The 14,961-nt window shown below is 36.3% G+C and overlaps 1 protein-coding gene and 1 pseudogene across 1 annotated transcript; both read left to right on the top strand.

Moving 5' to 3' along the window:
- The first annotated feature begins 530 nt into the window (after positions 1-530).
- Positions 531-3,268, top strand: LOC141703699 (protein NRT1/ PTR FAMILY 2.11-like). Its single transcript, XM_074507137.1, has 4 exons — positions 531-807; positions 1,004-1,221; positions 1,328-1,887; positions 2,065-3,268. Exons 1-4 carry the CDS (start codon positions 720-722, stop codon positions 2,963-2,965), a joined length of 1,767 nt encoding a protein of 588 aa, XP_074363238.1. The 5' UTR covers positions 531-719; the 3' UTR covers positions 2,966-3,268.
- Positions 3,269-4,576: 1,308 nt separating this feature from the next.
- Positions 4,577-7,163, top strand: LOC141703700 (protein NRT1/ PTR FAMILY 2.11-like; annotated as a pseudogene).
- Positions 7,164-14,961: the final 7,798 nt, after the last annotated feature.

Here is a 14,961-nt window from a genome sequence, read left to right as displayed (position 1 = left end):
AGCCCGCTCCTAGAAAAATAAGTACCATTAGTGAATTGACAGATAAAATAATAAATTTCAAAAAAATGTATATACAGCATATAATAAATATAAATCATTTTTGCACGAGTATAAAACTATAATATATATATAGTGATGATAGATCACATTGTTGAAGTTAGTTAAATATGTGAACAAAATTTTATGAGAATAAAGTTTTGAGATTATCATGCAAACCTAGAAAATTTTATTAATCACAAGCTCACTGCTAAAACTAAAATGATGATAATCATTACCATGATTTAAAATCAAAAAGTATATTATGGGCATAAAATAGAATTTCAACTCTAATGTTAATTCTATTTTTCAATTAAACATTTTAAAATTTCATGAATTTTTGGTAGACAGAGAACAAGAAATGAAAAGTATATCATGAATTCTTGGTAGACAGAGAACAAGAAATGAAAAGTTTCTGTTGATAACACTGCATAGTGCATTCTGTTACAGTAGTATGCTTTTCACTAACAAGTTCCAAAACGGTGGAGTCCGCGAGCAATTATATTTACATGTCCCACCATGATGAATGATACATGTCTGCACTAACCAGGAACAAGAACTCATACGTTTTGGACCTCTCATCTATAAATACACATCTCTCTCTTATCATCTGTTTTGCACTTGCATTAACCCAATAACATCTTTCAAACTGTAACCACAACTACACAACTATCAAGCAAAAAATGGCAACATTGAATGAAAATGAGAAAGCTGTTACCACCAAAGAAGAGCCAAATTACAGAGGAGTCAGAGCCATGCCCTTTGTTATAGGTACAACTTCAACACCTGCTAAACCATGTGCAAGTTATAAAAATCGGAAATCGGTTTTACTCGGTTGTGTAGTTGAAATTCGGCTACTCGTCTGAATTTCGGAGTACTCGTCCGAGTTGACAGATTTTTATAACATTTAATATGTGTGTAAATTTGTAGACTATAGAGTTTGGTGAATATTTGTTTGTTTTGGCAGGAAATGAAGCATTTGAAAAGCTAGGGACAATCGGAACCTCGTCAAATCTGTTAGTTTACCTCACTACTGTCTTCAACATGAAATCTATTACAGCAACTAATGTCATTAATGTTTTCAATGGCACTTGCAACTTTGGTACTCTGTTCGGAGCTTTCTTGTGTGACACTTATTTTGGACGCTATAAAACACTAGGTTTCGCTTCCATTTCGTCTTTCGTGGTAAATAAACGTAGTTACTCATTGTTAAAGATATAATATCAGCGGTTTCCCAGAGAATTGTTCATCTAACAGCTAAAATTTATTCATAATGTTTTTGACATGACAGGGAATGCTTGTGCTCACATTAACAGCTGCAGTATCAACACTTCATCCGCCTGAATGTGGTAAAGAAGCTGGTAGCATATGCTCCGGGCCAACAGCATGGCAACTTGTTTTTCTGTTCAGTAGTTTCGTGCTATTAATAATTGGAGCTAGTGGTATAAGGCCTTGTAACTTAGCTTTTGGAGCGGACCAGTTCAATCCTAATACAGAATCTGGAAGAAAAGGAATCAATAGTTTCTTTAATTGGTATTATTTTACCTTCACCTTTGCTATGATGGTATCCATCACAATCATTGTCTACGTGCAATCAGAAGTCAACTGGGGAATAGGCTTAGGAATCCCAACATTTCTTATGTTTTTATCATGTGCATTCTTCTTCATTGGTACGAGAATCTATGTCAAAGTTAAACCTGAAGGTAGTCCTCTTACGAGCGTTGCTCAAGTTGTTGTAGCAGCAATCAAGAAGCGAAAACTGGAATTGCCTGGCCAACCCTGGCTCTCCATGTGTACTTTTATGCCTGCTAATTCGATCAACTCAAAGCTTCCCTTTACAGAACAATTCGGGTACCAGTTACTCTCCATCTATTTCATAAGAAGTTATCTTATAATTGTTGGTGACACTGTCTAAAATTCTATTGTATATATTTGCTACCTTATTACTGCAGCAGAAAAAAGTGTGTCTTGTAACAATTTAAGTTTCCTGGCAACTTGACAATTAATACCATGTTATGTTGGTCTCAGATTTCTTAACAAAGCAGCACTCATAACAAAAGAAGACGAGCTAAATTCTGATGGATCAGCAGTGGATTCGTGGAGGCTTTGCAGTATGCAGAAGGTGGAGGAAGTTAAATGCATCGTGAGAGTACTTCCCATCTGGGTTGCAGGAATGATCTACTATATTGCTATAGTCCAACAGCATACCTATGGAGTGTTCCAAGCCCTTCAATCTGATAGACGTTCCGGCATTGGAAGTTTTGAAATTCCAGCAGCATCCTACACAGTATTTCAGATGTTATGCCTCACTATCTGGATACCTATCTATGACAGATTGATAGTTCCATTTCTCCGAAAAATAACAAAGAAAGAAACAGGTATTACGATCCTCCAAAAAGTTGGCATTGGCCTGGTTATCTCTGTAATTGCCATGCTAGTATCAGGCCTGGTGGAAAAAGAAAGGAGAACCATTGCATTAACAAAGCCAACACTGGGATTAGCACGAAAAGGGGCAATATCTTCCTTTTCAGGTTACTGGTTGGTGCCTCAGTTGGCAATTGTAGGACTTTCAGAGGCATTTACAGTTGTTGGGCTAGTAGAATTTTTCTACAAACAATTCCCAGAAAATATGAGAAGCTTTGGGGGATCTTTCTTTGCTTGTGGCACCGCCATATCAAGTTACGTAAGTAGTTTCTTGATAACAGTTGTCCACAGAATTACAAGAAATTCAGCTGGAGAAAATTGGTTGTCAGAAGATCTGAACAAGGGAAGATTGGATAATTATTACTACTTCATTGCAGGTTTAGAATTATTAAATTTAGGATACTTTCTAGTGGTAGCCAAGTGGTACAGGTACAAGGAAACTGCTGACAACAATGGCCATGAAGTTGCAATGGAGAACTTGAAACTTAATAAGTCCGCTGTTTGACTAATTAAACTAAAGTTTCAACAATATAGAACAATCTGCATAAGGTTCTCTTGAGCGTAAGGTGATAGCCTAGTGGTAAAAGCGTATCCACAATGTTGAAATGAACTCAGCTTCATTCCGCATCCCACCCCCCCCCCCCCTCTGTATCAAAAAAAAGAGCTCTGTGATTATTCTGGAGTTCGATCATAAAATATCCAACATACTCGGGGTACTAGATTTTGTCTTGTTTTCTTTTTCTTTTTTGTTAATATTCTTGATATTCTTGCTCATCGACTTGAGCAACGTGACAATTTAACCCCTGAATATTCAAGTTGGTTAACTACGTTTGTAATATCTTAATCTAGGAGTATAATCAAACACTGGTTTACAACCAGAAAAATTAACAAACTGTATAAAATTTAGACTGAGTGATGCAAAGAGGCCAAGAGAAAGATCGAAAAATAAGATTTGGAAGTCAAAAGATAGCAATTCCTTGAGTAACTGTGCCGTTGCTAGCCATTCTACAACTATTAGGCAGTACCAGAACGACTAATAACTGGATCATTTTGACGATACTGGGAGCAAGAAGGTTCAAAATCGAGCTAAACCTTAACAGTCTCATGCCATGTTAACACTCTCCTAAAATATCAAGGATTTTGTGGAGGGCCTTGATCAGATTATATATCAATAACATTTGCTCACAATCATGGACTCAAGGTGTCAATCATAACAATTCGCTAACAGCCAATTCAATGTGAACTTGGACATTTCAATTATTACATAATCTTTATCATGTGCACTCTTATTCAACTTTTTCTACCAAAATAAATGTGATTTGGTTAAGTAACCAGATTTAGCAGTCCATTATTCTTGTTTAAACTCCAGATGCTGATAGATTCACTGATCTACTTGGTGGTCACAGTGCACTTGGCAAATTAGCCCCCACATTTCAATAGGATTTGTCATGTACTGGTGTACCAGACTAAACGTGTGGGTGCGTATCTACACCAGCAGTATTTGTCAAAGAGATGGACCTATGGTGCCTGTAGGCTGTAGCTATTATATACTAATGTTGCGAGTTGCGACAAATTTACCTGTCTAGTGTGAACCCGTATATATTTGATTTCTAATGTTTGTTGTTTTCCTATAGATCATAGTCACAGATTGATGCACTTGGTAGACAAATTGTTCAAGGTTGTTACCAAATTTATCTTTACCTTAGTCAGTAACTCAATGTAGTAAGATTAGATTTAGGGACCATCCATTTTATTAACTGTTGAGTAACCAGCTCATCTAAAACCTTGAGGTATTAGAGCAAGGCCCCAGTAGGATCATGTAGTTATCATTAACACTTAGGCATAAACTTAAGCGTAATACAGGTCTTTCTAGCACCTTAACGTGCTGAGAGAGCTGGTCCGAATTGCTCATTGCTCGGCTCCTAGTGGTTCACTCTTCAAATCTGAAAACGGGTGTTGAGTGAGGGAAACATAAGCGCTAGAATGCATGCTAAGTCCCTTTCCTAACACGTAGACGTTGGGGGAGATCGGTAAATGAAGAATTTTATTTAATTGAACATTCCCAGTCAAAGATGAAATATGTAATCTTACTCACGAGTCTTTATGTTTCACAATCTACATGTTATATACTAGTAGATTACTTGTTTCCTCCCTCATTTTTGGAAAACAGTGTCTTAAATATGACTACGCGAGTATTTTGAATTTTATTTTTGTAATAACAGAGCCGTGGAGGACCAGAGGTACTAATCTTTGAACTGACTTGGGTAGTGCAGTGCTGGAATGAGTATAAATTAACATGCAAACCTCTTGAAGGATATATGTTTCAAGCATAAAACAGTCACAGGGTACTCCAACTTGTAGAAGCAAGAAGATGGACAAAACCTCGAGAGTAATCTCCAAATCGCAGAAAGATGACACAGACACTATGGACAGCGAACCTAACTACAGAGGAATTAAGGCCATGCCTTATATCGTAGGTAACGTATACTGACACTCAAAAAGCTTATGTTATTTAATTTTGTTTGAAATTGCAACTATATCTTATTTCTACTTCAGTTGCACTGGATTTGACAATTTGTTTTTGTTTTCTGTTTTGAATTTGATTTGCAGGAAATGAGACATTTGAGAAGCTGGGAACAATTGGGACTTCATCTAACTTCCTAGTGTATCTCACTTCTGTCTTTCATATGAAGACCATAACTGCAACAAATCTCAACAATATTTTCCAGGGAACTTGTAATTTTGGTACCATCATAGGAGCTTTCCTCTCAGACACTTATTTTGGTCGTTACAAAACGCTTGGATTCGCCTCCATATCTTCTTTCACGGTACAAATATTTCTTCAGTAATAATTCATGTTGTTTAGTGTAAATCAGTAACAAGAAATGATTTGTTATATATCAGTTGATGATATGGATTAAAAAGCTAAAGTAGTATGTCAAACATGCAGGGCATGCTTTTACTAACTCTAACAGCAGCAATTTCAAAGCTTCATCCACCAAGCTGTGGGAAAGAAGTGACAAGCATATGCCAAGGACCAACAACAGGGCAAATGGCTTTTCTGTTGAGCTCTTTTGCGCTTCTAGTTGTTGGAGGTTCTGGCATACGACCCTGTAACTTAGCCTTTGGCGCAGATCAGTTTAATCCCAACACCGACTCTGGAAGAAAAGGCATCAATAGTTTCTTTAACTGGTACTACTTTACCTATACTTTCGCAGTAATGGTGTCCCTGACGATCATAGTGTATGTGCAGTCCAATATTAGCTGGTCTATCGGATTAGGAATTCCAACCCTCCTTATGTTCTTTTCATGTGTATTCTTCTTTATCGGTACCAAAATATATGTCATAGTATTGCCACAAGGTAGTCCTTTGCTAGGCGTGGTGCAAGTCTTTGCGGCTGCTATCAAGAAGAGGGGATTGAAGTCACCGGAGCAACCATGGCTTTCGCTTTTTGACTATGTACCAAAAAAATCTACCAACTTAAAGTTCATCCACTGATCAATTCAGGTAAAGACCAAAAGATGAGTAACTCCTTTGAATATCACTATCTTGATTCATGTATTGATGTCCTCCAGTTGTCTAAAATGACTACTTTTCACACTCATTCTATTAGACCATGTATTAGATACTTTCTGATTGCTGATGCTTTTCCTTGACAAACTGAACTTAACCGTCCAGGTTTCTGGACAAAGCAGCAATTAGAACTCTAGAAGACGATCTAAAGATGGACGGATCAGCAGTGGATCCATGGAGACTTTGCACTATCCAGCAAGTGGAAGAAGTGAAATGCTTGCTAAGATTGGTTCCAATATGGTTTGCCATCCTTGTATACCATGTAGCATTTATCCAACAAAACAACTATTTGGTCTTTCAAGCTCTTCAATCCGATAGACGCCTCATCAAAAGCAGTACATTCAGGATTCCAGCAGCAACATATATTGTATTTACCATGGTAACACTCACTATCTGGATCCCTATTTATGACAGAGTCATTGTTCCTTTGCTCAGAAAATTAACTGGAAAAGAAGGTGGTATCACTGTGCTTCAAAGAATGGGCATTGGAATCGTTTTATCTAGCCTAAGTCTATTTGTATCAGCCTTAATCGAATCCAAAAGAAGAACATGGGCTCTGACTAGACCGACATTAGGAATTGAACCAAGAAAAGGGGAAATTTCTTCAATGTCTGCCTTTTGGTTCATACCACAATTAATTGTAGCAGGACTTTCCGAAGGATTTTTTATGATAGGACAAAACGAGCTTTTTTACAAGCAAAGCCCTGAGAACATGAAGAGTATAGCTACATCATGTCTCTTCTGTGCATCTGCTGCATCGAGTTACTTGAGTAGTTTTATGCAAACAATGGTTCAGAGATTGACAGAAGGTAATGGAGAAAAGGGTGGTTAGCAGAAGATCTTAATGAAGGAAGATTAGATTATTTTTACTACATTATTGTGACTTTGGAAGCTTTGAATTTGGCTTACTTCATAATGTGTGGCAAGTGGTACAAGTATAAAACAGCAAGCAAAGACACCACCTCTGGCCCTGAAGTTGCATTGCAAGAATTAAAATCAGAAGAGCCTCTTGTTTGATGCATTACTGAAATATTATATCCAAAGAAGAGTCTGCATGCACACTGTTAAACACATGCATGTTTTTTGTTCTTTTACAATCAACAAAGCCCAAGGCACCCGTTACATGTAATTTCACATCCCCCCTTTTAATCTAGTTTCTTAAATATCTTGTAGGAGATAAGAGTTAGAAAATAAAAGATCCACAAGTAATTCTGCTGTTTATAGCCAGTATACAATTATAATGCAGTACTTGAACAACTAATGATATAATCCCTCACTTGCTTTGAAATTTTTGACTATATATTGTTAAGAGGTTTGAAGTCGAGCTCTCCCAAAACGTTGAGGATTTTGTGGAGGGTCTTGATTGGATCATATATCGAAAACATTCACTAGCAATCATGGACTCAAGGTGTTAATCATGACAATTAGCTAACAGACAATTCAATGTGAACTTGGACATTTCAATAATTACACGTTCTTGATCATGAGCAGTCTTGTTTAACTTTGTGTACCAAAATATTTGTCTACTGCGATCAAATGTGATTTGGTCAAGTAACCAGACTTAACCAGTACATCGTTCTTGTGCATAGATACACTGAAATTCCAGATGAATATGATGATAGATCTACTGATCTTGGTGGTCAAAGTGCACTTACCAATTATCATGTACAGATGTACCAGAAATCCAGAATAAACTTGCTACACCAGTAGGATTTCTCAAAGAGATGGACAGATGAATCCAGTTTTTGTTGTTTCCCTATAAATCATAGTCTTATGTTGAAAATTTTGGTAGACGACTGTTCATTTTGTTGCCAAATTCATCTTTACCTTGTTTGGCAATTCAATGTACTAAGATTGGATTTTATGGACTGATGAAGCATGTATAAACTCTCTATCTTACTAACAGAATATTATAAAATGACCAAGATATCCTTTAAGCAAAATACTCCACATCATTCCCCGCAAGCTAAGCCGAGGGAGATGCCATAGAAGATCCAGAGGCACCAAGCTTGTGTAAGGCTTGACTGGTAACACTTTAGTTAAAATATCTGCCAATTGAGCATGAGATGGAACACGTTGAGTGCACATAGAACCAGACTTTAGCTTATCCCGAATAAATTGACAATCCACCTCGATGTGTTTCGTCCGTTCATGAAATATGGGATTAGCAGCAATTGAGATAGCAGCCTGGTTGTCACAATGGAGCACAGTTGGAGGCAATTGAGTAACCCCATATCTAGAAGTAAGGCACGAAGCCAAGTCACCTCACAAATAGTCATGGCCATAGCACGATACTCCGCCTCTGCTGTGGACCGAGAAACCACAAATTATTTCTTATTTCCAGGAAATAGGAGGGTCTCCAAGCAAAATACAGTACCCAGTGGTAGATTACGAGTGGTTGGGAAACTAGCCCAATCACTATCACAATATGCCTGGAGCTGAACAGCAGATGAGGAAGTAAGCAACAAACCTTGATCAGAGGTGCCAAGCAAGTACCGGATAAGTTGTTTGGTAGCTTGCATATGAGCAGTTGTAGGCTGATGCATAAACTGACTTAGAATATGGATTGCAAACGTGATGTCTGGTCGAGTCACAGTAAGGTAAATAAGCTTTCCTAATAGACGCTGAAAAGGCTGAGGATTAGACAAGATATCACCTGTTTGAGGTGTTAATTTCAGATGACTGTCAAGAGGAATCTTCAAAGGTGTAGCATGATCCATGCGAAATTCACGAATAAGATCCAACAAATATTTCTTCTGAGAGATGAAAAAACCAGAAGCATTTTTATGTATTTCAATTCCAAGAAAATAACTAATATTACCTAGATCTTTCATATGAAAGGCTTGTGATAACATAGTTTTGAGCTCTGAAATGGCAGTAGCTGAAACACCAGCAAGTAGTAAATCATCCACATAAATGAGGATCAAAGTAATAGAAGAGGTAGTAGTTTTAGTCAAGAGACTTGAATCACTTTTTGATTGAACATAATCATCACATAACAAAGTGTCTGAGAGTTTGCAGAACCACATCCTGGGAGCCTGTTTCAAGCCATACATGATCTTTTTAAGCTTGCAGACGAGATTTGTTTTAGGATTATGAGTAGCAGATTGACTAGAAATTCGACAACTATAATGGAAGAGTCGTATATGCCTCTTCATGGAGATCACCATGCAAAAAAGCATTGGTGACATATATTTGCACCACACTCCATTGATACACTGCAGCCACATAAATGAGGATCAAAGTAATAGAAGAGGTAGTAGTTGAGCTCTGAAATGACAGTAGCAGAATCACCATCAAGTAGTAAATCATCCACATAAATGAGGATCAACGTAATAGAAGAGGTAGTAGTTTTAGTAAAGAGACTTGGATCACTTTTTGATTGAACATAATCATCATATAACAAAGTGTCCGAGAGTTTGCAGAACCACATCCTGGGAGCCTGTTTCAAGCCATACATGATCTTTTTAAGCTTGCAGACGAGATTAGTTTTAGGATTATGAGTAGCAGATTGACTAGAAATTCGACAATCATAATGTGTATATCCTTGAGGAAGAGTCATATATACCTCTTCATGGAGATCACCATGCAAAAAAGCATTGGTGACATCCATTTGCACCACACTCCATTGATACACTGCAGCCAAAGCTAATAAATTTCTCACAGTAAAAAGCTTCGTAATAGGAGCAAAAGTTTCCAGATAATCCACACCAAGTTGTTGTTTGCATCCAAGAACAACCAACCTGCTTTTATACCTCTCAATAGTACCATCATATTTGTACTTAGTCTTGAACAACCACTTGCTTCCAATAGCCTTTTTATGAGCTGGAAGGGGAACTATATCCCAGGTACCATTTCTTTCCAAGGCCTCTAATTCAACATTCATGGCTGTAATCCCGTGAGAAAATTGCACGGCCTGAGAAAAATGAACAGGATCCACACATGTAGTTAATGATGCCAAGAAACAAGAAAAATCTATGGGAACCACATGTGATATAACTGGAGAAATTTGAGAAGCATTTAAGCTTTTGTAGTTTTTCAAATAGGAGGGTGGCTTAGAAATTCTAGTATGTGACGCCCTCCAAACCCGGGGTCTATATTTGGGGGTCACTTGCCACTAAATTATAATAAAATAATTACAGTGAAATAATATAATAAATATGACCCCTTTACCTGCACTGGATCGATCACATGTTATAGTATGAAACAGGAACTAATACAAACCAACTGTTATTACAAACCATAAGTCTAATTAGTTTTACAACTTATTCAAACTTTATTACAAACCTTTATACTATTCAAGCGTCCCAAACTGCCTACCTGAAAATACACCAAACTACCTACAAGCACTTGACCTCTAATCAAACCTGGAACTCAAGCCCGCTCCGGTTTAGCTGAAAGAATCAGGATATGAAATAAGTATGAGCGAAAGAAATGCTCAGCAAGCAGTAAATAGCTTATGATTTGGAACAACAACAACAGCATATCTGATGAACAAAACCAAGCCACAATACCTGAACAGTATCAAAAACTGATATATCTATTTGATAATAGACAACATTTGTAATATATTTTGTTTTGGGATTGGAATCCTCGAACGACGGTGTGTTGTCGCCGGTGATCAGCCGCGGAGCAACACCGGTATGCCGAAGCATATCCAACTAAACAAAAGGTACCCAAGGCACATATCGGCCTAGCAAGGTGTTATATCCTGTATAACACATAGCTCACGCTGGACCGCCACCACGGCCTCTTACGCAACCATCCAACCCATAAAAACAATTTTACGTCAAAGGAGTCGAATCAAATGACATCCTTAACCACATAACTCCCCATTTCTCATGGTCCAGAGTTTTATCAACCTAATGGCGAAACAACCAGAATAATTAGTTATTCGCTAATCTTAATTCAAAGTTTCACTGTATAAAGTAAGTTATAGAGAAATGTAATGATATTTTTATATTATGAACTTAGAATAGTAGAGAAATTGAACGAATAAATTCAGAGTCGATATCACTTGAATGATAAGGGATGACATAAATAATTACATAATATAATTCGAAGTAAACGTCACTTGAACGATAAGTGAAGTTAGGGTATTTTCCTGGTATGCTCGATAATCTCTTACTATAACTCTGCTTATAGCTGCCGGCTACTATCTCTGTCTACCACTTGACCGCACTCCTTTCTACTTGATTCTATAACAAAAGGACTATCTTAATTGATAGAACCAAACTCAATCGACGTAACTATACGTCTTGACATCTACCCGAACGTTTATAAATAAACATGACATTTTAAATCTATAAATAGATAGCATGCATATCACCTAGCATGTAATCATGGTATTCATATAACACGTAATCACATATTTCATGTAACACATAAGTCAGATCATTAAAAGATATGTCTTAGTGCGTTCCGAATGAAAATAAGGTCAATATTAGCATTTACCGATCAAATACCGACTTAAACTCATACACAAATCAAATGACATTGCAATACAAAAGAAATTAGGACTCAAAAGTATTTTTATTGGAAGCGTAACATTTTTCTGAGTCTGTACGCGTTCGTTTCGTATTAAACGGACGAACGGTTTAATTATTATGAATAAAACCAGAAATAAATGGAAATAAATCAATTAATAATAATATTAATTGATTTTTAAATACCAAAATGTAATTTTTAAAAACCTAAAAATAATTTCTAGAAATTATTTGAATTAATTATAAATAATTTACATTTATTTAACTATTTATAAATAAAATTAATTGATTAATTGATTTTTAATCAGTTAATTAAGTTCATAAACAATTAAATAAAATAAATTATAAATAATTAAATCAAATTGTATTTTTGAAAATAACTAAAGAAAATAATTTTAGGAATTCAAAATAATGCAGAAAATAATTTTTAGAATTAAAAATAATAAGTAAATGATTTTTACATATAAAATAAATGATTTTTAAAAATAAAAATGATTTTTAAAATAAATTATAAAAGAAAACACATAAACATATTTTTTTGATTTGCAGTTTGGGAAAACATTGAACCCGGGTCAAGAGACCGGGTCATAGCCGGGTCGGCAAGAACCCTAACGGGTTTATAAGAACACGGCCGGAATCCTCACCGGTTTCTGGGGATTACCAGATTCCGGTTGACTGAAAATAATCCGGGAACTTTAATTTCCCAGAAACGGACTCGATTCACAGCGGTTTCAGTCCAAAGCAGTCCTGAATTCAATTACAACAACACACAAAGCAATAAGGATTCAAACAATCATATGTCACCACCACAACCCAAAACCGATCAAGTAAACAAAGAACTCCGGCAACTCGTCGGCAAATTCCGATTAACAGATAAATTCGATGAAAACCATCGATCTTTACCTCAATATAAAGCCCAGATTATTTACAAATATATACAATGAATCTTAACAACAACCCATCATCGATTTAGCCGGAAAAATAAAAAGAAAATCCAAAAATAATACTAAAGTCGACCTCTTACGAATTGAACTCGAGAATTCACGGAGTTCATATAAAACTATTAGGTTTAACCTGATAAACACGGTTCTAACATTCAATTTAATCAACAAACCTCAGAAATCAAAACCCCAACATAATCGATTATAAACGAAATCGAAAAGTTCGATTCATTTACCCTATGTGAACTTTGATGATGGATTGAGAAAATACTCGATATAAGCTTCGATTTGGTCTAAAGATTGCCACCAACGATTGTAGAATCAGCGTTGAATCGATCCAAATCGATTATGAACAAACCCTAACCCCCATTTTCTATTTTCTGAGTTTTTGTTTTTTTTAGTAATTTCTGAAAATAAAGTAAAATAAAATAAAACAATTCCGCTGTTTATATATACAGGAATTTTAATACCCCAAAATAATTTAAGGGTGTTTTTATCCCCTAATTATAATAATTAGGGCCCCAAAATAATAATTACGGGGAATAATTTAAAAACAATAAAATACAAAATTAATGTCAAAATTCCCCGAATATTGCGAATAATTCAAAAATGCAATAATAAAGGGTATTTGAAATACGAATAATTTTATAAAAATAAAAACATTGATTTTGTGGGGTTTGACGTCCCGGTGGGGTCCCGGTCCGTTGATTTTTTTGAAAAACAGGAACGATCCTTAAATTACCAGAAAAACCCGATAACACATAAAAGTTTGAAACACGCGTAAAATGAAATAAAATGGAGGTCTTAATAAAGACGCTAATAAATACGCGTCCAGGTTGTAGATAAATTAATATAATTGCAGTTTAAACATATATTAATTAATCGAAAAATTTTCTGGCCCGCACGAAAACACAGATAACAGTTATAACTTCTCATATCATGGCAATAATTACTTTAAATTTATAAAACACGCAATATTTATTTATTTAACATATAATATTCACATAATTTTCCCGGATATTACATCCTTCCCCCCTTAACAGGATTATGTCCTCAGAATCAGCCTAGGAAAATAAGTGAGGATACTTGGATCGCATTTCGCTTTCCAATTCCCAAGTCGACTCTTCAACCTTGGGATTCCTCCACAAGACTCGTACTAACGACACAGACTTATTCCTAAGCATTCTTTCGTTCCTATCTAAAATTTGCAGTGGTTGCTCTACAAAAGATAAATCTGGCTGAATCTCGATTGGCTCATATTCTATCACATGGTTGGAATCAGACAAATAACGCTTCAACATTGACACATGGAACACGTTGTGGATATGCTGCATGTGAGGTGGTAACGCTAACTCGTAAGCAACCTTTCCCACACGCCTCAAAATCTCAAAAGGGCCAACATAACGCGGACTCAGCTTTCCTTTCTTTCCAAATCTTGATAAACCTTTCCAAGGCGAAACCTTTAATAGCACTGCTTCACCAACTTCAAATTCCATATCTTTTCTGATAGGATCAACATATCTGCGTTGACGATCTTGAGCTGCCATTAATCTTTTCCGAATAAGTTCTATTTTCTCCTTTGTCTACTGGATCAATTCTGGACCCAAAATCTTTCTCTCACCAACCTCATCCCAACATATTGGAGACCTGCATCTCCTCCCGTACAAAGCTTCGTAAGGCGGCATTCCAATGCTGGCATGATAACTATTGTTGTAGGATAATTCAACCAATAGCAAATGTTCGTCCCAACTTCCTTCAAAATCTAGTGCACAAACCCTTAACATATCTTCTATAGTCTGTATCGTCCTTTCACTTTGACCGTCTGTCTGCGGATGATACGCGGTACTCATGTTCAGCTTCATTCCGAGATAATCTTGAAAACTTCTCCAAAATCTTGAATTAAATCGAGGATCTCTGTCTGAAACTATGGATACTGGAACTCCATATCGGGTCACAATTTCCTTAAGATATAACCATACCAATTTATCCATTGAAAATCTCTCGTTGATAGGAAGAAAATGCGTTGACTTTGTCAATCTGTCAATAATAACCCAAATAGCATCATGATTTGCCCTGGTCCTCGGTAATCCAACTACGAAATCCAGCGCAATATGTTCCCACTTCCATTCTGGAATGTCCAATGGCTGTATCAGTCTACTGGGCCTTTGATGTTCCGTTTTGACTCGCTGGCAAGTGTAACACTTACTTACCCATTCTGCAATTTTCTTCTTCATGTTTGGCCACCAAAAGTTTTCTCTTAAATCCCTGTACATCTTGGTACTCCCGGATGAATTGAATATCTATAGTTGTGAGCGTCTCGAAGAATTTCATTTTTCAGCTCGGCTACGTTGGGTATCCATATTCTTGAAGAAAATCTTAATATTCCTTTATCATCCTTTTGACTTCCTATCTCTTCTCCTGTCAAACTGTCTCGTTCATTGCTCATTACTTCTTCCTGACATCTTCTTATTTTCTCTAATAGTTCTGGTTGAAAAACATT

Source organism: Apium graveolens, unplaced genomic scaffold, assembly GCF_009905375.1.
Source record: "Apium graveolens cultivar Ventura unplaced genomic scaffold, ASM990537v1 ctg7000, whole genome shotgun sequence".
In the NCBI taxonomy this organism is placed as follows: Eukaryota; Viridiplantae; Streptophyta; class Magnoliopsida; order Apiales; family Apiaceae; genus Apium; species Apium graveolens.
This window is presented reverse-complemented; position numbering and strand designations above follow the sequence as displayed.